Source organism: Plecotus auritus (assembly GCF_963455305.1).
Source record: "Plecotus auritus genome assembly, chromosome: 9".
In the NCBI taxonomy this organism is placed as follows: domain Eukaryota; kingdom Metazoa; phylum Chordata; class Mammalia; order Chiroptera; family Vespertilionidae; genus Plecotus; species Plecotus auritus.
The window spans coordinates 48,703,181-48,728,750 of record NC_137783.1 but is presented as its reverse complement, the minus strand read 5'-3'; the positions used below and the strand labels follow the sequence as shown (position 1 = coordinate 48,728,750).

Sequence of the window (25,570 nt, the reverse complement as noted above, 5' to 3'; positions counted from 1 at the left end):
GATGTCATTCTCAATAGGCCACCCTGAAACTTAACCAGTTCTTCCAAGCCCATTACGACAGCCAGGAAAATGCAATGTTCACATCTGCTGCTGTGCACTCACCACTCTGGCTGCTGCCTGGACCCAGGAAAGCCACACCGGCTGCTCCCAGTGGGTGCTGAGCATGGCAGGGGTCCTCCTGCAGGTCCATCCCTGCAAAACGTGGGCTCCTTCAACAGGTGCCCGTGGCTTGAGGAAGCCCCTTCCACCTGGCTGACACTGTCTTAAACTGCATCTCATCTGAGACTCTCTGTACCCAAACTTGCCTCCTTCCTGTATCAAAATCTGAAGCTACTCCTGCCTTTTCTCCTTTGCCCACCACAGGCATATCCTCAATCATCTCTTGCACATTTAAGTCCATCTTGGCTTCCGCTGCTCAGAGGACATACACCAGTGCACCTATCTCAAAGCCTTTCCCGATCCAGCGCCTCCAGGAGCCTCACATCACTTCGATGGCATCTCCTTTCTGGTCTGCACTGGGAAGCCTCCGGGTACTGTAGGGAGGCTCATGGAATCCCAAAGCTTGAAGCCCAACTCTGTCATAGCGGTATAACCCTCAGCAAGCTATCAAATGGGGGATGATGCCACCATCTTGCAATAAATTAAATGAAATATTACATGTAAAGCACAGAGCATGTAATAGGTGCTCAATAAACAATGACTATGAACATTTATAGTCATTTGTGTTTTTCTACTTCCCCCATCACATTATACACTCTTGAGGGTGGACAGTGTCATGGCCATTTGCAGAAGGAAAGGGGCATCTCAGAGAAGAGGGGCAGAAGAGCCAATCAGGAGAGTCAGCCATGGTGCAGGAAGTATAAGTATTTAAAATAGATATGTATAAAATAGAAAACATTTATAAAATATGTTATATATATATGTGTGTGTGTGTGTGTGTGTATGTATATACATATGCACACATACTACTTAAATATATGAAAGAACCATGATTTCAAAAATAACTGCCCAGAGGAGGGCCAGGAATCCCAAAGGCGTGCCTCCGGCCCTTTGCGGAGGTGGCACTATGTGCCCTGTCAACACAACTTGGAAGGGCTATTTTGTAGCGAAAGCCTAGACCCAAGCTCAGTTCAGGGGGTCAGGCCACCTTAGTTTTAGGGTTTTCCCATGGAGTCTGAGTTGGTGGGAGAAACGCAGCACAGCAGTGGTCTTTGCAGGAGGAAGCTACAGGAATTCCTAGATCTTCTGCCTACATGCCTAACCCATGGCTCTGCCTCTGGGGAGGCTCAAGAAAGGACGACCCTGTCCTAGGAGCCTGACCTCACTCTCCGATGGGATGACAGACTTTCACATGCACCTCGGCTCTTCCCAAAGCCTCATTAGTTCCTTGACACCCCAGCTCCAGGAAATGTTAGCAAAGAGTAGAAGAATCGTCGCTGAAGCAGATGCCTAAGGCCCTGGTTGGTGGCACAGACCAGACACCAGTAACCTCTTTGCTCGCCCCATAGGCAAGTGTGTTCGTGTTCAGCAGTGTCCTCCCAGGTAACACCCTTTCTACCAGGATCACCCTCCATGACCAGTCTGTGTTTTCCTTCATTTAAGGCCCTTATGCTACAGGAAAACTCCATGGAATATGATATGTGCGTAGAAGTTGGCTTTTTGGGGGGGGGGGGGGAGGGGAAGTTTGGGAGGGGTGCCTGTTAAGAGTCAGGGCTGTTGCTACACCCACCCCCTATCCCCCACCCCTCACCCCCTACCCCAACAAGTAGAAAAAAAGCTACTAAGCTAATGAGGTTCAAATCTAAAGGCTAAACTGCACTGGGAACACCTCCTTCTTCTCCTCCAAAACAGCATCAGTTTTCTGTGAGTTTCCATCAGTTTTATGAGACAAGCTACAAAGACACACCATTTGAATGAATCAGTTTGCTCTCTGCACTGCCGACGACTTCAAGTAGAGTTAATGCAGATGAACTAGATCCAACTGGCAAGAATTGGTTTGACCGAATCATAAAACACATGAAAAGAAATCCAGCTTTATTACCTTCAGGAGTCTTGTGGAACTTACTAATAAATTGCTCCTCGGCAGAAGTCTTAAGGGAAATTTGTTTTAATGAGCAGATGAGAATATTTTCTAATTCAGTCCATCAATTGGTTATATGGGAAGGGTTGCTGGTCAGGTGCTTAGTTATTTGAAATGCTTACTCTTGTTTTATCACAGTATCTTAGTTGGACAAACCCTGTATTTATAAAAGGCATTAAAAACTATCCAACTTGCCATTCCTTCAAAATGAGTGAATTCCCAATGAATGCTGCAATAGCTCTGTTAGCATGAGATCCAGTCCCTGAACTCATTACCCAGAAGGAGCAATCAGGTTCCGCGTGAACTGTTCTTCCCGCCAGGGGCAATCCCATTCTTTCAGATTTTGTGACACACGTTGCTTCTGCTCTCACTTTCTTCAACAAATGTTTATTAAGCAGCTAGTATGTATCAGACACTGACCTGGAAGCTAATCACATATCAACAATCTCCCTGTCTAGAAAGGGAGACAAACACAAACAGGTATCGTAAAGTGCTGTTGGTGCAAGGATTGCTAAACCAACAAAAGACGGTGGAGTTACGAGGAGTCAGTTCAACCTGAGAGCATCAGAAAGGCCCCAGAGTTCAACAGATTTTTAAAAACGGAGGAGGTGTTTGTGCAGCAGACAAAGAGGGCAAGGGCAAGGGCAGCACATAGGAAAGATGCCAGGCATCCTACAGCATGGCATGTTGAGCAAACTGCAAAGATGGCAAGAATGGAAATTACAACAGATGGATGTTAGGGGAGGAGGTAGCAGGGACAGAGGTTACCCAGCAAGGCCAGGCTGGAGAGGTCACCTGAGGCCAGGTCACAACCTACCACAGACTGTACCTGCTCAGGTTCTACCTCCTTCTTGAAATTACAAGCATGAAATGATAAACATAGAGTCCAGGTCAAGGGGACCATGGACTGCCTGTCCTCAGTACTGGGCCCACAACTGGAGTATATGTAGGATGATGGTGTCAAACTAGGGGGCATCAATGAAGTGGAGGGGGGTGAGGTAAATTTGGTCCCTATTACTTCATTTTGGCCACAGGCACAAGGCTAACTTTATAATCACTTAAAAAAAATATTACTCATTTTTTTAAACTGATTTTAGAGAGAGAGGAAGAGAGAGAAAAACATCAATTTGTTGTTCCACTTATGTATGCATTCACTGACCAGGGATCGAACCCACAACCTTGGTGTACTGGGACGACACTCTAACCAAATGAGCCACCCAGTCAGGGCTGTGATTTCTTTTCTTTTTTTATTTTTAAAATTGATTTTGAGAGAGGAAGGGAGAGGGAGAGAAACATCAATGTGAGAGTGAAACATCAATTGCCTGCCTCCTGCTTGCCCCCTACCCAGAATCAAACCTGCAACCTTTCGGTGCATAGGATGACACCCAACTGAGCCACGCCAACCAGGGCAGGTTGTGATTTCTTAACTGAAAAATGTTGAAAGCCTACGTGTTGGTCCATTTAATTTTAGGCAAAGCCAAGTGAGAATGCACCAGTGATTCACCAGTGAGACTGCATGTAAAATACAATAACCTCAGAGCCAAGACCAGCCTCATGGAAACAGACTTCAGGACAATATGGAGCTGGATATTAGCCAAGAAGGCTGGAAAAACACACTCTGACCTCTTAAAGTACAGCCAGGCCTTTCAAGATATATAGACCAATGGGAAGGGGTTTTAGAAATAAAAATGTTAGGTATATGTTACCTATTGCCACCTAACAAACCACACCAAAACTTAGTGGCTTAAAACAATTTATGTCTATGATTCTGCACATTGACCGGCCAGTTCTTTTCCTGGTCTTCCTTGGGCTTCTTCACACAGCTGTATTTGCTGGTGGGGCAGCTGGGGACTGGGCTCAGCTGGGATACCTTGATCAATGAGAACAAACTATTTCATCAGGGTAGCTAGGTCTCTCTCATTTTAGGGCCAATGGTCACTTAGGATTCAGAATATTGTCAATTGCTTTGTGAATTGGTGCGTTATCTGCTCCTGAATATCTTGATAGATCTAGTTCTGGCCACCACAGAAGCAAGAGTTCAAGACCGAGTGGGGGAAGGGTAAAGCTGTCCCTATTCACAGATGATGAGATTATCTACAGCAATGTAAAAAATCCCGGGGTTGTCTACAACTATGTAAAAAATCCCAAGGAATCTACAAAAGAACTTCTAGAACTAATACATGAGTTTGGCAATGTCACAGGATAAAAGCTCAACATCCAACTGTATTTCTGTATACTAGCTATGTACAATTGGAAACCAAAATTAAAAGATGAAATGGGGGGGGGGTATAAAAAAGCTAAGCAGGATATTTGGATAATTATTTGTGTAAAGCTTCAATTTACAGAGTACTTCCCCAGCCCCTACAGAAGCCAGGAGGGAACCAGGAAGCTTTCTCACTCCACCCCATTCTGAAATGCCCTTAAGGGAGGTGCCTCAGACACGCTGAAAGGTTCTTCGGGTGGTTCTGATCACCTCCGGATAGAGAAGCAATCTGACGGGGGTATCAGCATCCCCCGGGAACCTGTTATAAATGAAAATTCCTCCTATCCACAGACTCAAACGCAGGAGGTAGGGTTCAGGGGTCCTCAAACTTTTTAAACAGGGGGCCAGTTCACTGTCCCTCAGACCGTTGGAGGGCCGGACTATAGTTTAACAAAAAAACTATGAACAAATTCCTATACGCACTGCGGGCCCGGGACGAGTCGGCTGCTAAGCAGACAGGCAGCGGCACCCGGCGGGCCGGATAAATGTCCTCGGCGGGCCGCAGTTTGAGGACCCCTGGCTAGAGCTATGTTGGAACAGGCAGGGTGATTCTGATGTGCACACTATACTTTCTTTTTCCAAACGGCAACTTGTGTAGTGCCCAAGTGCCCAAGGCGTGAGGACGGCTGGAGGCTTATAGCACCCTCTGCTGGTGCCCATCTACAAAGGCCAACTTCGACCAAAAAAACTCACATATAACTCTGGATTGCCAGCCTGTGGATTTCTTATTCAAGTGAATTAAAGTTAAGAAAAAATCCTGTTTCCTATTACATCCACTGCTGCCTCCCTCCACCACAGCATTTCTGAGATCATGGTGTTTTCTCTTTGGCTCTGAGGCAGCTGTCATTTCCTTGTGCATCCTCCATTCTTCCAAGCTCCTAAATAAAGAACCCAGAAGAGCTTGATGAAGCGTTCAGGGATAACAGACTCTAAGGCCAGGCAAGGTGTCCCACACAGGAGGTGAGTGGATAAGGCCTTCTCTGCCTTAGCCTAACCATAATGTTACTCTAGCTACAATGGAAAGTCACGAAACCAAAATCTCTCACTGGCTTCCTATGACAATGAAAGCAAAATCTCGTCCTTATCAGGACCTTTGAGGCCTGCATGATCGGATGCTTGGCTACTTCTCTTTCACTTTCCCTTGCTCACTTAAGCCAAAGTGGCTTCTTGTCTGTGGATCTTGCCAAACCGGTCCCAAAGACCTGTGCCCTTGCTATTCGCTCCATCCCTAGATATCCACATGGTTTCTCCCTCATTTCATTCAGGCCCCTGTTCAAATGTCACTTCTGCAGAAGGCCTTTTAGTACTGTCAGGTAGCAAGTGCTCCCTGTCACACTCTATCCGTGTGTGTGTGTGTGTGTGTGTGTGTGTGTGTGTGTGAGAGAGAGAGAGAGAGAGAGAGAGAGAGAGAGAGAGAGAGAGGACACTTATGGCTACCTAAAGAGTCAATTCCCACCAGCCAAAGATCACCAGGAGACATGGTTGCTGTGGCTCAGTTGGTTGGACATCATCCTGTGCACCAAAGGGTTGTAGTGCTACTCCAGTCAGGGCACATGCCCAGGTTGTTGGCTCAATCCCCAGCAGAGGGCATGCAGGAGGCAACAGATGGATGTTCTGCTCTCACGTTGATGTTTCTCTTTCTCTCTCTCTTCCTCTCTCTCTAAAAATCAATTTTAAAAAATATTTTTAAAAGAAACACAAAGGAGCACACAGTAAGTTTTTAAAATTAAACTTTCTGCAGCAAGGAAAACTAAACACCAAGGAGAAGAGTGGGGAATCTCAGTATGAGGGTATTAGCATGGGCTTGTATAGGTCTTGGGCTTGCGTTAGGTGATTTTTACAGAGTGTTCAAGAAAACAAAGAAGTGGGTGCTATTTTGATTGGGTGTTTTCAGAAAGCTGTGGCAATTCAGTGTCTTAGTTCCATGTATTAATTGGTAGAGAGGGGTGTATGCTAATTTTTGTGTTGCAGTATCTGATTAGGCTGATTACACATGAAGATGGTCCCTCATAGTCATGTAGTCTTCTTCAGCTGATGTTGACATTCTAAAACACTGTTTATGTTCAGTAGGGGAACACCACTGTAATGAGGTCAACTACTCGATGCCTGTCAGGAATGCTTTTCCTTTCTCATATTTTTATTGTCTAGAAAGTAAGCTTTCTCAGGGCAGGGACTTTGTTTTGCTTACCACTGATGCACCAATAGTGGCCTGGCATATAGTAGGTGCTCAATAAATGTTTGCTAAACCTTCTTTCAACCTCAAGTCTTACACATCTACAATGGAGCCCTATATCTGCGACAGGTAAATTAGGTCCTCGCACTGTTTCAGAGGTGATGGCAGAGCCAAGAGCGCTGGTGGGCAGACCTTTCATAGAACTTTAAACAGTGGGAGCAACTGAGTCCTCCAGACTCTCCCTTAGACTAGACAGGACTTAGCTTCCTTCAAATGCCAGGGAAGACAATTAGAAAAAAACCTAAAACCACTACTCCTCTATGGCAAGGAAAGGCCAAGTTAAAGATTATGCCACAAGTCAAATAGGAGAAACATTCTTGATCTGTTAAATTATCTTCCTTTTCCCATTCGACATCTTAGTCAGATGTGTTTCTAACAAAATGTATGACATACTAGTAGTCCGCTCTTCAGTTAAACCTCCCAAAACATTTGCATACCAATAAAGTTGTCAATATTCCACTCACTTATGTAGAAAGGAAATTAAGATACCATTTAAAAACTTACCAGATTGGCCCTAACCAGTTTGGCTCAGTGGGTAGAGCATCGGCCTGTGGACTGAAAGGTCCCAGGTTCGATTCTGGTCAAGGGCATGTACCTTGGTTGTGGGCACATACCCGGTGGGGAGTATGCAGGAAGCAGCTGATCGATGTTTCTAACTCTCTCTCCCTCTCCCTTCCTCTCTGTGAAAAATCAATAAAATATATTTAAAATAAAATAAAATAAAATAAAATAAAAACTTATCAGATTGGTCAAAATAAGAAAATTCAGTTATACATTATTTTGACAGTGGTGTGGATTAACAGGAAAACTCATACATTACTAGTGAAAAAATAAATTGGTACAACTTCTATTGAAGTCAATCTGACAAAAAATTCTTTATTTTGTTTTAAAAGTTATTTATTTGAGAGAGAGAGGGTAAGGGAGAGAAACATCAATTTGTTGTTCCACTTATTTATGCATTCTTTGGTTGATTCTTGTATGTGCCTTGACCAGGGATCGAACCCACAATTTTGGTGTATCAGAACAATGCTCTAATCAACTGAGCTATCCAGCCAGGGTTCTAACATAATTTTAAATGCACAAAGCCTTGGACCTAACAGCTTCACCTTTAACAATTTATTCTACAGATAAGCTTGCACACATGCAAAGTAACATGTTATTTAATTTATTGAAGCATTGTTTGAATAGTAAACAATCTAAATGTCCAAATTTCAGGGAATGATTAACAATGGAATATCATACTGTCATTAACAAGAATGAAGCAGCCCGGCATGGCTCAGTGGTTGAGCATCAACCTATGAACCTGGAGGTCACGGTTCAATTCCAGTCAGGGAACATGCCTGGGTTGCGGGCTTGATCCCCAGAGGGGATGTGCAGGAGGCAGCCGATGAATGATTCTCTCCCTTCATTGATGTTTCTCTCTTTTCCTCTCTGAAATCAATAAAAAAATATTTTTAAAAATTAACAATTTTTTAAAAAGAGTAATTATCATAGGCACCACTGTGGAATCAATAGAAAAGAAAATCCAGAATCCTGCCTGGACACTTAGGCTTATCAAATTTCTGCATGTGAGATTTCAACCATGTTGAAGTCCCTCAAATTTCATCACCACTGCCAGAATGCTCTCCAGCTAAGCCTCCAAAATCAGTCTTTGTGGAAAAATAGAATCAAATTTCATGCACTATGACGTCTTATTGATGAAGGCTGCTGATTAGTCTGTATCAAAAAGCCATTAGGTACAGGTATTCTCCTTAGAGTGGGATCCAGGGCTCTTCAGGCTGGAAAATGAACAGGTCATGGTGGTTTGTATTTCTGGCTCTCACGGGGAGCTCTGTGAGCTGAGAGCACACAGCATTTAAATAGCACGCTACTCTAGCAGAGGCCTTCCAGCTAGCATCTGGTCTTCTTCAAAATTAGAGCTGAGGGTAATAACTAAGCTCCTCTGAGGCATTATATTACCCCAACATCCTCCGCAAGTCTCCAGCAGGGCCGGCTCCCACCCCACTTCATGCCTGGCAGCCCAGCACTCCAACAGGTGGGCTAGGTGCACAACCACAGAGCCAGTGCTGGATACAAGGTATGCTCTCTGTCCTAGATTCATATCACATCATCCAGTAGCAGGTGGCAGCTCATTTATGTTGTCTTGATCTTCCTTGACTCAGGGCAAAGGCCTCCTATAAGCTACTCCTAGTCCTGGTTCCTCGACCTACTAGCTTGGGGTCTCTAGCCCTCCCTTCATCTCCAGTGATCTTTTGTGTACTTTCCACTATCTTATCACTCTCTCTGACTTATGCTTCTGCCCTTTACCAATTCCTGTTTTATAGAACTACTTATACTTGTCTCTACAATTTAGATCCTGGCAATAGGCATTCCCAATGCTTCCATTTATAATATAATCAAACACATACCCCATCAACAGTTCCTTAATACATACACAAACCAAATTTTTGCATGAGAATTAGAGCTCTCTAAGCTTTTCAGTGTCCTCAGGAATTATCCTTCAGGGAGGGCTCAGCTTAAGTTTCACGAGTTTAGTGAATTCTACCTGGACCCTCAGTCCTCAGTGAGCCTCCCTTACTCTCTCCAGCTACCATTAAGACAATAAATTTGTCTATTGCCTCAGTTGTTTCCAAACATTTCCTTCCCCTACCCTCAATCTCCCTGTCCCCACCCCTCTTCACCCCCCCCCCCGCCCCCGCAGCCCCAAAGGGAAAGCCTATTAGGAAAGCCAAATATGTCAAACACCAACTCTGGAAGAAAATGGTACAAGCTCCACTTCCCTTCCCCTACCCCTGAAGATGTTCAACCAAGGAGTTTAAAAACTACTGGTCTAGCTCTAGCTGGTTTGGCTCAGTGGATAGAGTGTCAACCTGTGGACTGAGGGTCCCAGGTTTGATTCCTGTCAAGGGCACATGCCCAGGTTGCAGGCTCTATCCCCAGTAGGGGGCGTGCAGGAGGTAGCCAATCAATGATTCTCTGTCATCATTGATATTTCTCTCTCTCTCTCTCCCTCTCCCTTCCTCTCTGAAATTAATAAAAAACAAACAAACAAACAAAAACTACTGGTCTATTCCACCAATGAATGGTGTTAGCTACCTTTTTATGTCATCTTCCTGGTTAGATTATTAATTCCCTGGGGGCATAGGCACTATTTTATTGACTTAAATTTAACTACGATTTCAGCAACATGCACCAGGTACTGGGCCAGCAAGTACCTGGCCCATAATTTGGCCCTTAATACAACCTCTGAGGTGGGCATCCCTGCTCCCCACCATTTCACACATAAGGTTAAGTGGGGCTGAAAGAAATGGCCCAATTTACTCAGTGGCAGAGATGTAACTCATACCCAGGTCCTCAAGAATCTAAATCCAGTGCATTTTTTGTTGTTGTTAATCCTCACCCGAGCATATTTTTTCCATTGATTTTTAGAGAGTGGGAGGGAGGGGAAGAGACAGAAGGGAAGAAACATTGATGTGAGAGAGACACATCGATTGGTTGCCGCCTGCATGCACCCTGACCACAAAGACATGTGCCCTTGACTGGAATCGAACTTGGGACCCTTCAGTCTGAGGGCCGACACTCTACCCAATGAGCCAAACCGGCTAAAGATTCCAGTGCATTTTCTATTCCACCAAACAGCCTCTAGGTCTGTTCTGGACTATTCTTTTCTAGAGTTCCTGAGAGAAGACCAGCTGGGGCCAGCACCAGAGAGGCTACAGTTAATAGTAAATCATGAAGACAAGTTCAATTGTGGATTAAGCTCATATGGTCCTGCATCTGTGACAATGCTTAGCGTTCCAACCACTCCATGATTCTGGGCACGGGGCTATCCCTAACAACTTTTCCCCTTGTCTTTCTAACGCTGACCTGAGGGGATGATGGTGTCTCCTATATAATCTCATTTAAATCAAATACAAAACAAAAACTTTAATGTGTCCAGGAATAAGTAGATATTTGCTTCCCTTCCCTCCCTCTCAACTTAATCTACAATTTTTCTAATACCCTCAGGATGATCACTTTTCTTTCCTAGTGTGCAGAAAAGAAAGGGGAAAGGGAAAACAGCTTATCTAATGAACAACTAAGAATTAGAAAATGCCAGGGACTAGATACATTAGGATTTAAAGTTGCAGGGCCCAATCATTTGCAAAAATAAAAATTCACTGTATAAAAAATAGGCCAGTTGCATTAACAATGCAAAGACAAATAAGAGACTGTAATCCAACTTTCAAATGTTTTATTTTTAGTGTTTTAAAACTTTTTAATAGAACAAAGATATAAAATAATATATATTAGTTATATCTGGATTTAATTTAGAATCAAGATATTTACTTATATACAATACTGTGCTTCAAGGTATGGCTACCACAGGAACTTTCACATCTTCAAGTAATACTAGTTTCTCTGTGGATAGGGTGACATTTAGGTAGAATTCTTGAAACAAAACATGCTAACTTCAATTCTAGCTAATTATGTTCCCCCCATTATGTACCAGTTTCCACTTCCTTTTTTTTCACATTAGAAATACTTTAATTGTCCTAACAATCCATAGATTCTCGGAATAAAAAATTATTAAAATTAAGCATTTTTAAGATGACATTACTGATAACATTGCTTGGTTATGTTCAGACAACTCAGTAGTTCAGATTGAAACAGACCTGAAATAACAATGAAATTAACAGAGTCCTCCTTCTTTCTCCACATGCTTAAACATGGAGTACACGGAATAAAAAAGTCCTTTGGTTAATTTAGGGTGGAACATACTCTAACAATCAACTTTTTTGGTAGCTGAATTATGGCTTATAAATTTCACAGATATTTTTATTGAACTTGATGCAAAGTAATGGCCATGTTTTAGTTACTTGAAATTAGTGGCATTTGCTGGGGGTGAGGGGTAGGCAAGAAGGGGACCAAAACCAATATCCATAGTAATGTCAGCCATTCAAAGTCACTCAAAGACAGAGAGGGGGAAAAAAGAATCTCAACCTCTTTCCTTTTTCATTGGTCACCTGTAGCAGCCTGACTTTGATGTTACCAACAATTCTCCTCTATAGAAGTACAGGGGAAATCTGGGCTAACCTTTGTACAACTGCAAACTGTCCTAACTGCCAAGGAAAGGTGGCATTAAAACTGGCATGCCTTGTTGGCCTTGCAGCTTTCTAAATGAAACAAACACTGTTTAAGAACACTATTGAAGTATTCTAAAAGAGAGCTTTCGTGTCTCAAATGCCTGAATACCTTAAAGAACCATTACTACAATTACCTTTGGTAAGGGATAACTTAAGTCTACAAAAAGACTATCAAAGAATTAAATTTATTAGATCAGAGTGTTTAAAACAAGAATATAGTTAATTTTCCCAAGCATGTTGGAATTAGAATCCTTAAAAAAAAAGTTTACTATGCAACTAATGATGAAACTGCCTTTTGCTGAATCCAGTCGAAGCAGGATAGTGTTATGAATAGGACTTTGAATACATACACACTTTCCAAACAGATGTTCCTAAAACAGACTGTTTCCTATAAGCTATTAAAGCATTTGGCTCCTCTGCTCTCCATTTACAAATTACAGGATTTTGGAATTCTAACAACAACCAGGCAGGTACAGGGTAGAGAAGAATGCCACTTGCCGTGTTAGTTACACTACCAACAGGGCTCTTAGTCAATGGCTTCTTTCATGTGAGCAGTTTATACTTATCAACTGGTTCTAAGGCTAAACTCAATGCTTTCTGGTTTAAAAGGATACTACTAATAAACCGACCCAGTATATAAAAGTTTTTTTTTTTACCCTAGCAATTCTGGCCACAGAGAACTATGGAGAGGATAGGCATATTGAGAGTTCTGCAGCATAGCAATAAAGGTTCCTCCCAAATTATTTGGTGATAACAGTAAACTTGCCTTCTTCAAAATATCCTACTCCCTATGAACTTCAATTACCTTTTCAGTAACACTGCCCAGTATAGACTTTAAAAAAAAGAAAGGTAGATCATGCTGTCCAAGGAACATAGAAAATGCATCAAAGACTTTGTATATACCTCCAGTTTGCACCCCAAACCAAAACTTTCTTGGTTCCTTCTACACTGAGGTCTCAAGTGTTTAATGATGTAAGCCTCTCACTAGTCTAAAACTGAAGAACCTAGTACAAGGTCAAAAAATATGTAGATCTAAAGCATGTAGCTTCTCTACCTAGCCACATTCACAACTAACATGTAAATGTAAATACCACCTCAACTATAGTTTAGATTTTACCAAGGAAAAAAAAGACAAAAATCTGGAAATTTTTGGACAAACAAAAGTGACAAAAATATAGGTTTCATATTAAGAGGAAAAAAACACGGAAAAGAATTTTGTCTCAAAGTTTTCCAAGAACGAGAACTGGAGATGACTGATTTATGTAAACATTGCCTTGTAATAGTTATAGAAATAAATTATAAGTCTAGCTTACCTTTTCTTCAAAACAGATTTGATAAATACAAGGTCTAAAGTTATTTTACAATCCTTACTGCCGTCTGCTGTTAGGCACTCTCAATGTCTATAGCTCTGCAAATTAGTTGCAATTTATTCTTTCTGTTTTGTTCTAGAATAGAATCCCTATGAAGGAAATAAGACTGATGGTAGGAAATTTACCATTAAGTAGCTGCTTAACATTCTTGACTTAATGTTGCCACAGATTTTTTCCAAAGCCAACATCAGTCCCTCCAAAGCTAAAGAAAAAATGGCAGTACATCTTTTGACATGAAGGGTCAAATTCCCCTGACTGGAAAAGGATGCATCCTTCACCCTTCATAATTATGCAATTTCCTTAGATGAAATATTGGCATTTTGTCCCTAGCATGCAATAGAATCAACAATTTAAGATATTACAAGACTCTCTTGTATGAGATTTAAAAGCATAATAAAATAGATTGCCTTGTGCCATTTCTCAAGTGAGAATAAAAAATAATGTTCAGAGCAGACTCAAACTGGGATCACGCAGCACTGGCTAAAACTTGTTCGCATAATATTCCTTTCCTGTCCAATCCATTTAGGATTCTCTGTAGCTTATACAAAGTGGAAATATAACTCAAAGTGCAAAAATAAAACATTTCAACCAATAAGAACCAGGCTCCTGCCAAGTAGCCTAATTTTAGACCTCAATATGCCAGCACCCTTTCTAACTCCTTGTTTTAAAATGGAATATAAAAACTACACAATTGATATTCTAAGTGGCTAAGCTCATCAGTTGGGGTTCAAATTCCAATCCCACAACCATCCTACTGTCATAACTACTTTATAAAATCATTAAAAGTGAAGTGACAGATGTTATTTGAGGTCAAATTATATATAAGGTACTAAATTTCTAGTGTTGTAAATAGCAACTAAGTTATATCTTTTCCTAATTGCCAAATTAAGACTAAATAGAAAGAATGTATGTACACAATTGTATTTAAAATATAAAAAAACAATAAAACCTTTCATATCCAAATATGTCTGTGGCCAAGAATGAGAAATTTCAAAGCCCAAAAAGTTATACTATGCTCACAACCTGTTATAAATTTCTTTTCAGAAAGAGAAAAAATATTTTTTGCATGCATATCTCCATACTCAAGGACATAAGAACTTTATCTAATGTCTGGTAAACACTCCACTGTTTTGCTCATTAAGTAACATCATTAAAAAGCATAAAACTGGACTGCCATCTTACTAACAGCTATAGCACAAAGTTATTCCAGGTACCTGCATCACTAAAATTCAGCCAATTTTATTTTTATGGATGCAGCTATTTTTCCTCATGAGTTTATGGTCATACTGAACCCTCAGAACAAAACAGGAACTGCATCTTTCGTTGCATCTTTGGTGAAAAATGGCTGTATTATACTTGTATTCTGTCATTCATGTATGGCCCCTTTCTCTTCTTGTTTCAGGCATCCTGGTATGTTCAGTATACTTTTCTTAAAGGCAAAAATTATGTTAGTAAAACCAATTACTTTCCAGAGTTGCATTTTTAAAAAGACACAGATTAATTCAAAGAACAAGTACTGTTCATTTGGTAGGGGATTTTCCTTTGAAAATAATAAGAAACTTCAAAAAATAATATTTCTTGACTGGAATCCAACTTGAAATTAAAAAAAAAATCTTTCAACCAGCAAATTGCTTAAGTTGTTTAGCTTAAGTTCAAAATGCAAATACTCAACAGGTAAGGGTAACACCCTGACTTCAATCACATTACTTCTGCCTAAAGAGAAAAGGCAAAAAACATCTACTTAAACTTTCCATTCAAAGAGATATGTAAAGACTCTTAATTGTTCCTTCATGCTTTCTATAATCACAGCCCTGCTCAGAATAGGAAACTTCACTTTGTCAACATAAAAGCCAAAAAGCAAGACATCCAGGAACAACCTAGGGGGAGAAAGCAAAGTTACTCACTTTCAAGAACTACTGTATATTTAATCACGAACCCATAACATAGATAGTCTTCATCCAATTAGTCTTTTCATTATTGCTGGCTTTGAAAACGGCCAACAATATTCATTAGGTACTGTACCATTAACATTACACTCAAAAAAAGAAAACATGGGAAACCAAATTCTTGCTCTCCTACTCTGCTGATATGCTCTGGTATTAGCTAGAGTATGGTAGTACAAAAAGAGTCTTGTTGTGATATAAAAGGCAATAAACACATCAATGGAATAGTGTTCATGGGCAGCCAAAATGAAGAAGATTCCAAAGAGGTTGAGAACCCAGGATAAAGTGTGCAAGAAATTCCAGCTTCTTGGTGTATCTGGGAAAAGGACAGAAAGATCATTTTAAAACCACATTTCTTCCAATGCTTCTTAGACATGTTTCTTAGGACTGTCTCCCATTCTTCATAGACCTTGACACCCTTCCCACTGCCTCCTCTGCAGTTAGTCATCTAATATGCATAACCAGATACTTACATTCAGTGACAAAGAAGTTCAGCATAGTTAAGACGACTGTGTGGCCACTGAACATGTAATCTCCACAAGTGTGAACACCGGTTAGGGTCATACCAAAGCCACTCCAAATGGCAAAGGCCCGGTGTAGTTTCTCCCATACACTGCCATATATCTATAAAAAAAACTATGAATTAGTGCTTCAAATGCTTAAGGAGGTAGGAGATCTGAACATCCATTCCCATTAAAATTCAAATGCTGCCTGGCTGGGTAACTCAGTTGGTTAGAGCATGGTCCTGATACACCAAGGTTGCAGGTTTGATCCCCAGTCAGGGCACATACAAGAATCAACCAATGAATGCCTAATAAGTGGACAATAAATCAATGTCTCCCTTTATTCCTCCCTCTTTCTAAAATCAGTAAATTAAAAAAAAGAAATTCAAATGCTGAATGACTTAGAAATAAGATATAAGCAAAAGCAACCAGAAGACTCCAAGTCTAATGAACTCCAGATATCAAGAATGGGTGGTCAAAGCTTGGCAGTACTCAGAAATATTTTGGTAATTAAATAAATAAAATCAATATAATTTAAACTTTTCTACTAGAAGTTTCTTTATAAGAAAAAAAGGTGATCACAATACAAAAGTTATTCTTAAGATTTTTTTGTGTGTTTTTTTAAAAATATATTTTATTGATCTTTTACATAGAGGAAGGGAGAGGGAGAGGGATAGAGAGTTTGAAACATCGATGAGAGAGAAACATAGACTCAGCTGCCTCCTGCACACTCCCCACTGGGGATGTGCCCGCAACCAAGGTACGTGCCCCTGACTGGAACCGAACCTGGGACCCTTCAGTCCGCAGGCCGACACTCTATCCACTGAAACAAACCGGTCAGGACATTATTCTTAAGTTTTTAATCCAATAATAAAGTAGTATTTATTTGGCTATCCTTGCCAATAAGAAATAGGCTGTGACAAAGACAATGGCTACCAATCAATATCCATTCTCCCCTTCTTCACTGGTAACAAAATCTCAAATGATTTGAAGTGGCAATGAACTCAACTGAACGAAACATTGCATTTTCCAGCCTCCCTTGCAGCTAGGTGAAGCTATCTGACTAAATTCTGTAAAAAAACATTATAAAAGTGTAAAAGGTTTCTGGGATAGCTATTCCCTCTCTTTTTGGTTGTCACATAGCTTTTAGTCAAAGATTAAGAAAATATGTTATCACTTATAGTCAAAGATTATAAAGTATGTTAGTAATGGCCTGAAGGGCTGCCTGAAAAGCAAGTTCCAGGAAAAAATGTTTAAAAGTACATTTTGCTTGAGATAATAGAAAAATGTTGCTAATTAAGCACAAAACAATGATAGCTTAAACAACAGCAAAGGTCATGAGATGTTTAGTTTCTGCTTTTGCTCTAAAGATATCACTGACATGCAATTATGAGATATTTTGCAGAATCTTGGTTCCTTAACCAGATAGATCACCCAATCACAGTGACAAAGGCACCAAATAAGATGTAATGAACTGAATTAATCAGACTAAGGAAAACCACAAAAGCTTGCAAAAGAACTAACCGATGTGCTTCATCCTCAGACCCTAACTCCCAGCCTTCAATCTTTGCCTTTAAAAACCCTTGCTCAAAAGCCATTAGGGAGTTTGGGTTTAAAGCAATAGCTTCCTGTTCTCCTGGTTTGGCACCATGGCAATAAATGGCTTCAATTTCTCCACTGCAAAACTTAGTGTTCAGTGTTTGGCTTTGCTGCGTGTAGAGTGAGTGGTCTGATCCCCTGGTTTGGTAACAAAATATCTTCAATAGAAATCACAATTTCATTACAAAGCTCATCTGCTGATTATACACTACCCAGCTTTCTCTGCCTTAGTTGAGGCCAGGAGAGGAAGAAGAATTTATTAATAGAGAAAATAAAAGAGAAGATACTAAAGTACACAATTTGGTTCTTCCATGACTTCTAATGAGAATAGGGTTAGAGACGATACTCTCATGAAAGTAAAAAATCAGGCAGCCCTAACCGGTTTGGCTCAGTGGATAGAGCGTCGGCCTGTGGACTCAAGGGTCCCAGGTTCGATTCTGGTCATGGGCATGTACCTTGGTTGCGGGCACATCCCCAGGAGGGGGGTGTAGGAAGCAGCTGATCGATGTTTCTCTCTCATTGATGTTTCAAACTCTCTATCCCTCTGGTCAGCAAACTGATGCTCGTGAGCCACATGCGGCTCACATGTGCCACCGTTTGCCACTCTGTTGACTAATGAGTTTGCCGACCACTGGGATAGGTGCTTAATCACAAGGAACAACAACAGCCTGTAATTATTGGAATCGAGAGTCTAGGTCAGTGGTCAGCAAACTCATTAGTCAACAGAGCGGCGAGCCACAGTTTGCTGACCACTGCTCTATCCCTCTCCCTTCCTCTCTGTAAAAAATCAATAAAATATATTTTAAAAATCAGGCAGTGAAGGACTAGGAAAAAGTCTCAGCCATGGACAGGAAACAAGTAATGCCTGTCAAAAAAAAAAAAAAAAAAAAAAAAAAAAAAGGAAAGAAGGAAGGAAAGGAAGAAAGGAAAGGAAAGGAAAGGAAAGGAAAGGAAAGGAAAGGAAAGGAAAGGAAAGGAAAGGAAAGGAAAGGAAGGAAGAAAGGAAGGAAAGAAGAAATTATTGCTCAATTATTCAAGTCTCCCTATCCTTTTCAATCTCAAATATCAGAAAAATAAAGTTGTAACCACACAATAGAATGAGTAAGATGATTTGATGAGACAAGGTGTAAAAATTTGCTTTAAGAATTCCATTGATTAATTTAAAAACAGGCATCTTCTTGGTTCTGTCCCCAAACCTCATACTTCTGAGAATGAGATTTTAAGCAATTAATTTATTACAATGAAAATGCCCTAAAGAGTTCACTGTAAAGGATTTGATTGCTAGTTAATATCACCTTAACTTTCTATTTTTAATGACTGTTGCAAATAATATAGGTCAATAAGTAGGTTATCTTATAATTCCAAGCAATTAACAGCATTTAGGGCACAATTTGAATAGAAAGCTCCATTTATAACTAACTGATCATGAAAAACAGTAATTAGAGACAGTAAAAGGGCTGTCCATACTGTAGAGTGATGGGGTCTAATTTATTTTTATAGCATACTAGAGGCCCAGTGCACAAAATTCGTGCACTGGTAGGGTCCCTAGCAGCTGCCGGCTGCCGCTCAGGTACTCCCTCCCTTCCCCTGGCTGCCTGCTGCAGCCGCCCCCTGGTCGAACTCCTGGAAGATCTCTGGTCGAGGAGACAATTTGCATACTACATTTTTATTATATAGGATGTTGTAGTCCAATGCACATATATTTAGTGGGTGATGCATAATTAAATCCTTTGGCTACAGGAAATTATCTTTTCAATATAATAAGTTTCCTTTAAATCTCTTAATCAATTAGAATACTATTTGAGGAAACTGTTCTACCCCTACTTCATATCATGTACAGAAATAAGTTCAACAGATTAAAGATGTAAATGTAAAACAAGACTATAAAAGTTTCAGATATCATCTTTCATTAATCAGAATGGCAGTGACTCAAAAGATTAACAACAAATGGTGCTGGCACACAGTGGTGGGAAAACTGACATGCATACATTGTTGGTAATAGTGAAAACTTGTTTTTTTCTAGCAGACATTTGAACAATACATCACAATTTTTCATGTGTGTTCTTTGATTTTTTAATTCCACTTTCAAAAACTTGTCTTAAGGAGGTGATTAAATAGTGAAAAAGCATAAACGTATATGTATGACAGCACTGTTTATAAAGCATAGATTTGGAAACCACCTAAATGTGCACCACTTGGGAGACTGATAAATCATGCAATGGAATACTCTGCAGCTATTGAAAAGATGAAGTATGGCTATTTGTATTTCTTCAGAAAAATAGTAAACATAATATTAAATAAAACATGAGGTAAAAAACTATGCCTGTAATATAATCCTATCTTTTGTTTTTAAAAAAGTATCTATCCAGATAAACTTATTTGAATGATTAAGCATGCTTAAAAACAGCCTATGTGACTACCCCATGACTGTTAATAGCATCATTTATGATGTAGAGTGAAAGAGAGGAATTGTGTGCTTTTACTTTTTAACTTGTACATTTCTATAAAATTTGAATTTTTAAAATAAAGCATTTTATTATTTTTTAAATTTTATTGATTTTAGAGAGGAAGGGAGAGAGAGAAACACAGATTTATTGTTCCACTTATTTATGCATTCATTGGTTGATCCTTGTACATGTCCTGACTGCAGATGGAACTCGCAACCTTGGTGTATTGGGATGATGCTCTAGCCAACTGAGCTACCTGGCAAGGACTAAAATTTGAATTTTTATAATAAACTTAAGTCACTCTGTAATTAAAAAATATTACTCTTCCTTTCTAGGACAACAACAGCTTTTACCTTAAAAATGAAACATTTCCTTTATATTAACTCCTAACTGTCATATAACTCGTCCACCTTTCTTACTGGGCAGTCTCCTAATACCTGGAGAAAGTTTGCCACCCTTCAGCTCAGGGCTTTACTTTTAGCTCTTGATCACCTTTGGCTGCCTAATCTTCCCTTGTTTAAAAAATTTCAGCTATTTATATTGTAGCAGAAGAAGTGACATTTAATTTGGTTTTACACTTTACAAACATGAAAATAACAAAGGTGTTAATATATTCATTTGAATATTTTGGAACACAACTAAAGCATGGAGGCTTAGGGTAATAAATTCTTTTGGCCGAATTTAATGAGTCACAACAGCCAATTTTGTATATAAAGTACAGGTGCTTTTCAGGATATTTTTATTTTTTAAAGCTATTCATTACCCAGGTTTTTTATTCCCAGCTGCATAATCTCTTCTCTCTCAATTTAACCAGAAAAGATGTCTACAGTTTACCAAAAAAGCTACAAAGTATAAAACAAAAACAGAAAATCAGCCATTATTTAATATATCCCAGAAAGAGTAAAGTTTATAGCAGTGGGTACTATTTTAAATGGAATATAATCAAACTGCAACTTTTAAAAAAGGAGAGATAAGAACAGTGAAGGGACCAGTCATGTAATATGAAGAACCAAAGATGCTGAGGATAGTGGGGAAGGGAACATGATTAATCCAAAGAAACTTTCTATAGATGGATGGATAGAAGTAACAGAGAGGCAGATGCTGGCTTAAAATTTTTACCAAATCATTTCTAGAGGTTTATTACAGATACTGGAAATACTAAAAAGCACATTTTAATAGTAAAAGCAAAGCCTTAGCCCTACTGTATAAATGGTGCCATCAACCCGCCAACAAGAAGAGGAGAAAGAATGATAAAGAAGGTAGCAGGCTACCTTTCCAGTACACTGCAGGTGCTGTCCTGGCACGGAGAGGGATGTCACAAACATGGTAAAGCAGCGAAGCAAGAATACAGTGCCCATCAGACTACAGAGCCTTCGCAGAAGTATTGACCTGTGGACAGAGCGACCAAAAAGGGAGAAAGATCAGAAGAAAACAAACCAAAATAACCCAGACATCAAATGTTCATTTAAAGGGAAAGCAAGCAGGAATACCGCTAGACTCTTGGAAGAGGACAGAAATCTTAGTGACTATCATTGTCCAGTAGAACTTTCTGTAATGATGAAAATGTTATACAACTGCACTGTCCAACATCTGAAATGTAATTAGTACAACTGAGGAGCTGAATATTAATTTTATTTCATTTTCACTAATTTAAATTTAAATGGTCACACGTGGCTACCACCTGCCATATTGGACAGTGTAGACCTAAGAGCATCATTTTATTGATAAGAAAATATGGCTAAGAGAAAGCAAAAGAGTTATATAAAAGAAAAAACTAGTATCTAGCCTGACTCTTAGCTTGGTGTTAGTCCTATTTATCATATATTGCTCATAAATTATTTACTTAATGAGAGGTAAAGTTGAATACGTGATTCTAGGGAAAGTTTTTGCTCATTAATAGCATTGTAAATTTGTTAATGATAGTAGCTATCTACTAAATGTTATCTTCCCTAACTTAAACTTAGCTATTGGCTGACTCAGTGGTTGAGCATTGACCTATGAACCAGGAGGTCACGGTTCAATTCCCAGTCGGGGCACATGCCTGGGTTGCAAGTTTGGTCCCCTGTGTGGGGTGTGTAGGAGGCAGCCAATAAATTATTCTCTCTCATCATTGATGTTTCTATCTCTCTCTCCCTCTCCCATTCCTCTCTGAAATCAATAAAGACATATTTGAAAAAAAAAATACTGTTTTTTTAAATACTAAGTTTTACATTACATATATCTCTAACAAAAAATTTAAAGTGCATTGTGACACCACTTGTACTGTTATATTATATTATTTTTTTAAATGTCTTAAAACCAAATCAGAGTATAAGATACTTAAATTCAGGGACTATGCTGTACATGTTTTCAAAATGCTACTCCCATCCTATAAAAAAAAAAGCACTGAACACAAGGTTGAGTATGTTTTAAACTTCAGTGTGTACACCTGGGATGGAGCCTACGATTCTGCATTTTAACAAGAGCTCAGGTGATTCTAGTGAAAGTGGCACAAAATCCACCTTTGAGAAACACTTTCTTTGATTTTGAAACATCAAAATTTGCATTTAACTGTTGATAAAATTAAAATCTATAGGGTCTTAGAAGACAAAGCTAAACCAGAGAGCAGTAGGGATACACATGTTTTTAAACCACCTCTGGTTTTAAGCAATATTGCTACAAACCAGGAGAAAATGAGGTGCAATATGGCCTAAAAGTGTCACATAATTAGCAATCATCAACCTGTCTTTTCACCTTCAAAGCACTGAAATAATTGCTGCTTAGGACCTAACGCCCATCACTGCTTTTGCGCAAGCACTCCCTGGTGAGAAGAAAGGAGCAAATATTCAAGAAAGTGTTGCTATTCCTCTTCAGTGTCCAAAGACAATGGATAGGAGGTCCACAACTTTCTGGTTCTTTAATTTTTTTCTTCACTATGCCTTATTTTTTATTTAAACCAAGTAATTTCCCCTCCTAAGAGAGGATAGGAGCCTCCCTTTATCCTTCTCTTCTTTTTCTAATGAGAAAAAATTTTTTTCACTTTATATTTCTTGGTGAAAGTGCCAAAGAAGCACTTTCCCTATTCAGCAATTTCCCCTACCATCTAAAGTAAACCACACTGACTAGGCATGCACGGTATGTGCAAAACAATATCTTTTTTCATGGGCCTCCTCCAAACACAGAACCATTTCTTCCACTAAAATTCCTTACAGGAGTTTTTATCCTTCTACAGAAAGTGACATTTTTTATGTTTCCAAAGAAAGATAACGGCTAGATTGTCAATGGTTGGCCCATGTCTGAACATCACTATTTCTGTTCTTTCCCTATAAGATACACTCAGAATATTACTAAATATGTAGGTATTGCCTCTGGCTGACTCTTGTTGATCAAAACCAAAACATTTTCCTATGCCAATAACTATAATGTCACAATGACTAGACAAGGAAATTAATAAGGAAACTGCAAAGGGAGAAACAGGTTTGGTGACTTTTACATAAGACAGAACACTTTCGGTGTTTTAATAAAGTGAAGTACCTGTGTTTGTGAAGAAGAAGAACCAGGATCCAAATATAGCACAGAATCATGCCACATACTTCTGTCATAGCAAAGGCCCATGGGATTCTAGGAACGCTAGAACAGAAAAAATTAATTTTGGGCTGAAGTATATGCACATAAATGACACCACTCTTTTCAAAAAGATACTCTTCTAATAATGACCTTAAAATTGCTTTCTATTAGTATAACTTTTATCTCTTTCAGGAGATGATATTTGGAGAACCTGGATGGGAAAACTATTTCATAAAGTACCCCACTTACCAGAATCTCTTTGTTGTCTGTGATTCCCAGGCATGTTTCTCTGTTAAGAAGTAACAACCCTGCCCTAGCTAGTTTGGCTCAGTGGATAGAGTGCTGGCCTGCGGACTAGAGGGTCCCAGGTTCGATTACCGGTCAGGGGCACATGCCCGGGTTACAGGCTCAATTCCCAGTAGGGAGCGTGCAGGGGATCTCTCCTAGAGCTCTTAACCTTCTTGTTCCATTCTAGAATGATTGCCATTTTCTAGTTCTCCTGGATAGCTATTTGTTGGAATAAAAGTTAACCCTCATCTTGAGAATGCCTCTTTCCTAAGACGGATTCTCTGTTTCGTAGATCCCATGTCCTCTTCCTCCCCAGTTTACTTAGTTTTGATGGTGAGTATCCTCCAGTTGTTTTCTGAGAAAGAGGGACTAGCGGATAAACTTGTTTTAATGTTAGATTTATTTGAGGTTTAACTTACAAACTGAAAAACTTGCCCTTTTCAGCTCTACAGTTCAATGAGTTTTGACAAATATTCAGTCGTATAACCACCACTACAATAAAGGTATAGAACATTTCCATCAGTCTCTTGGGTAAACACGTAGGAGTGAAACGGTTAAGTGTATGTTTAACTTCTTAAGAAACTATCAGACTGTTTTCAAAGCAGTTGCATCATTTTGCGCTTCTATTAGCAACGTATGACAGTATCAGTTGCTTTGAATTCTCACTAGGCCTTTTTTATCAAATTTTTTTTCATTTTAGCAATTCTAGTAGGTGTGAGGTTGGAGAGTAAATATATATATATATTTTTTAAATAAATCTTTATTCAGATTATTACAATTATTTCTCCTTTTTCCCCCCATAGCTCCCCTCCACCCCTTTCCCACCCCACCTTCTGCCCTTACCTCCCCCCCACTGTCCTCATCCATAGGTGTATGATTTTTGTCCATTCTCTTCATGAACGCCCCCATACCCCTTTCCCCCTGAGAATTATCAGTCCACTCCCTTTCTATGCCCCTGATTCTATTATATTCACCAGATTATTCTGCTCCTCAGGTTTTTAATTCACTTGATTTTTACGTTCGCTTGTTGATAGATATGTATTTGTTGTTCATAATTTTTCTCTTTACTTTTTTCTTCTTCCTCTTCTTTAAGAATACCTTTCAGCATTTCATATAATACTGGTTTGGTGGTGATGAACTCCTTCAGCTTTTTCTTATCTGTGAAGCTCTTTATCTGCCCTTCAATTCTGAATGATAGCTTTGCTGGGTAGAGTAATCTTGGTTGTAGGTTCTTGCTATTCATCACATTGAAAATTTCTTGCCACTCCCGTCTGGCCTGCATAGTTTCTGTTGAGAAGTCAGCTGACAGTCGTATGGGTGCTCCCTTGTAGGTAATTAACTGTTTTTTTCTTGCTGCTTTTAATATTCTCTCTTTGTCTTTTGCTCTTGGCATTTTAATTATGATGTGTCTTGGTGTGGTCCTCTTTGGATTCCTTTTGTTTGGGGTTCTGTGGGCTTCCTGGACTTGTAAGTCTATTTCTTTCACCAGGTGGGGGAAGTTTTCGGTCATTATTTCTTCAAATAGGTTTTCAGTATCTTGCTCTCTCTCTTCTTCTGGCACCCCCATAATTCTGATGTTGGTACGCTTGAAGTTGTCCCAGAGTCTTCTTACATTATCTTCAACTTTTTGGATTTTTTTTTTTGCTTTTTGCTTTTTCGGTTGAGTGTTTTTTGCTTCTTTGTATTTCACTTCTTTGACTTGATTCTTGTGTTCCTCTATTCTGTTTCTGGGTCTCTGTATAATATTTTTTATTTCAGTCAGTGTATGTTTAATTTCTAGTTGGTCCTTTTTCATATCTTCGAGGGTCTCGTTATATTTATCGGCCTTTTCTAGGATATTCTTAAAAAGTCTTATAACGGTGGTTTTGAATTCTATATCCAGTCGTTTGTTTTCCTCCATTTCTTTCGTTTGTGATCTGATTCTTTGACCCCGCATTTTTACTGATTCCCTGAGTTGGTAAGGTAGATATTTGTGCTAGGTTTCCAATATGGCCCAGTGGGTCTGCTTTCCCAGTTAACCTGAGGTGGACACTCTTGGTGCACCCCTTAGTGGACTGTGTGTACAGCCTTGTTGTAATTAAGTCTTTATTGTTGTTGGTATCACTGGGAAGAATTGACCTCCGGGTCAGTTGGCTGTAAGGATCAGCTGTGTCTATGCTGGGAGAAGCCCGG

General features: G+C 39.6%; 1 protein-coding gene across 2 annotated transcripts in view; it reads right to left on the bottom strand.

Moving 5' to 3' along the window:
* Nucleotides 1–13,147: 13,147 nt before the first annotated feature.
* SAMD8 (sterile alpha motif domain containing 8) overlaps nucleotides 13,148–25,570 on the bottom strand; it is a 64,066-nt gene continuing 51,643 nt past the window's right edge. Inside the window, exons 4-7 of one of the 2 annotated variants that reach the window (XM_080643017.1) lie at nucleotides 23,078–23,173; nucleotides 20,836–20,953; nucleotides 15,489–15,639; nucleotides 13,148–15,331 (exon numbers count right to left, since the gene is read on the bottom strand). In XM_080643017.1, the coding sequence (XP_080499143.1) occupies nucleotides 15,027–15,331; nucleotides 15,489–15,639; nucleotides 20,836–20,953; nucleotides 23,078–23,173 (670 nt within the window). In that variant the 3' untranslated portion in view covers nucleotides 13,148–15,026. The remainder of the gene's footprint in view (nucleotides 15,332–15,488; nucleotides 15,640–20,835; nucleotides 20,954–23,077; nucleotides 23,174–25,570) is intronic. The other variant, XM_080643016.1, reaches the window with a different exon arrangement.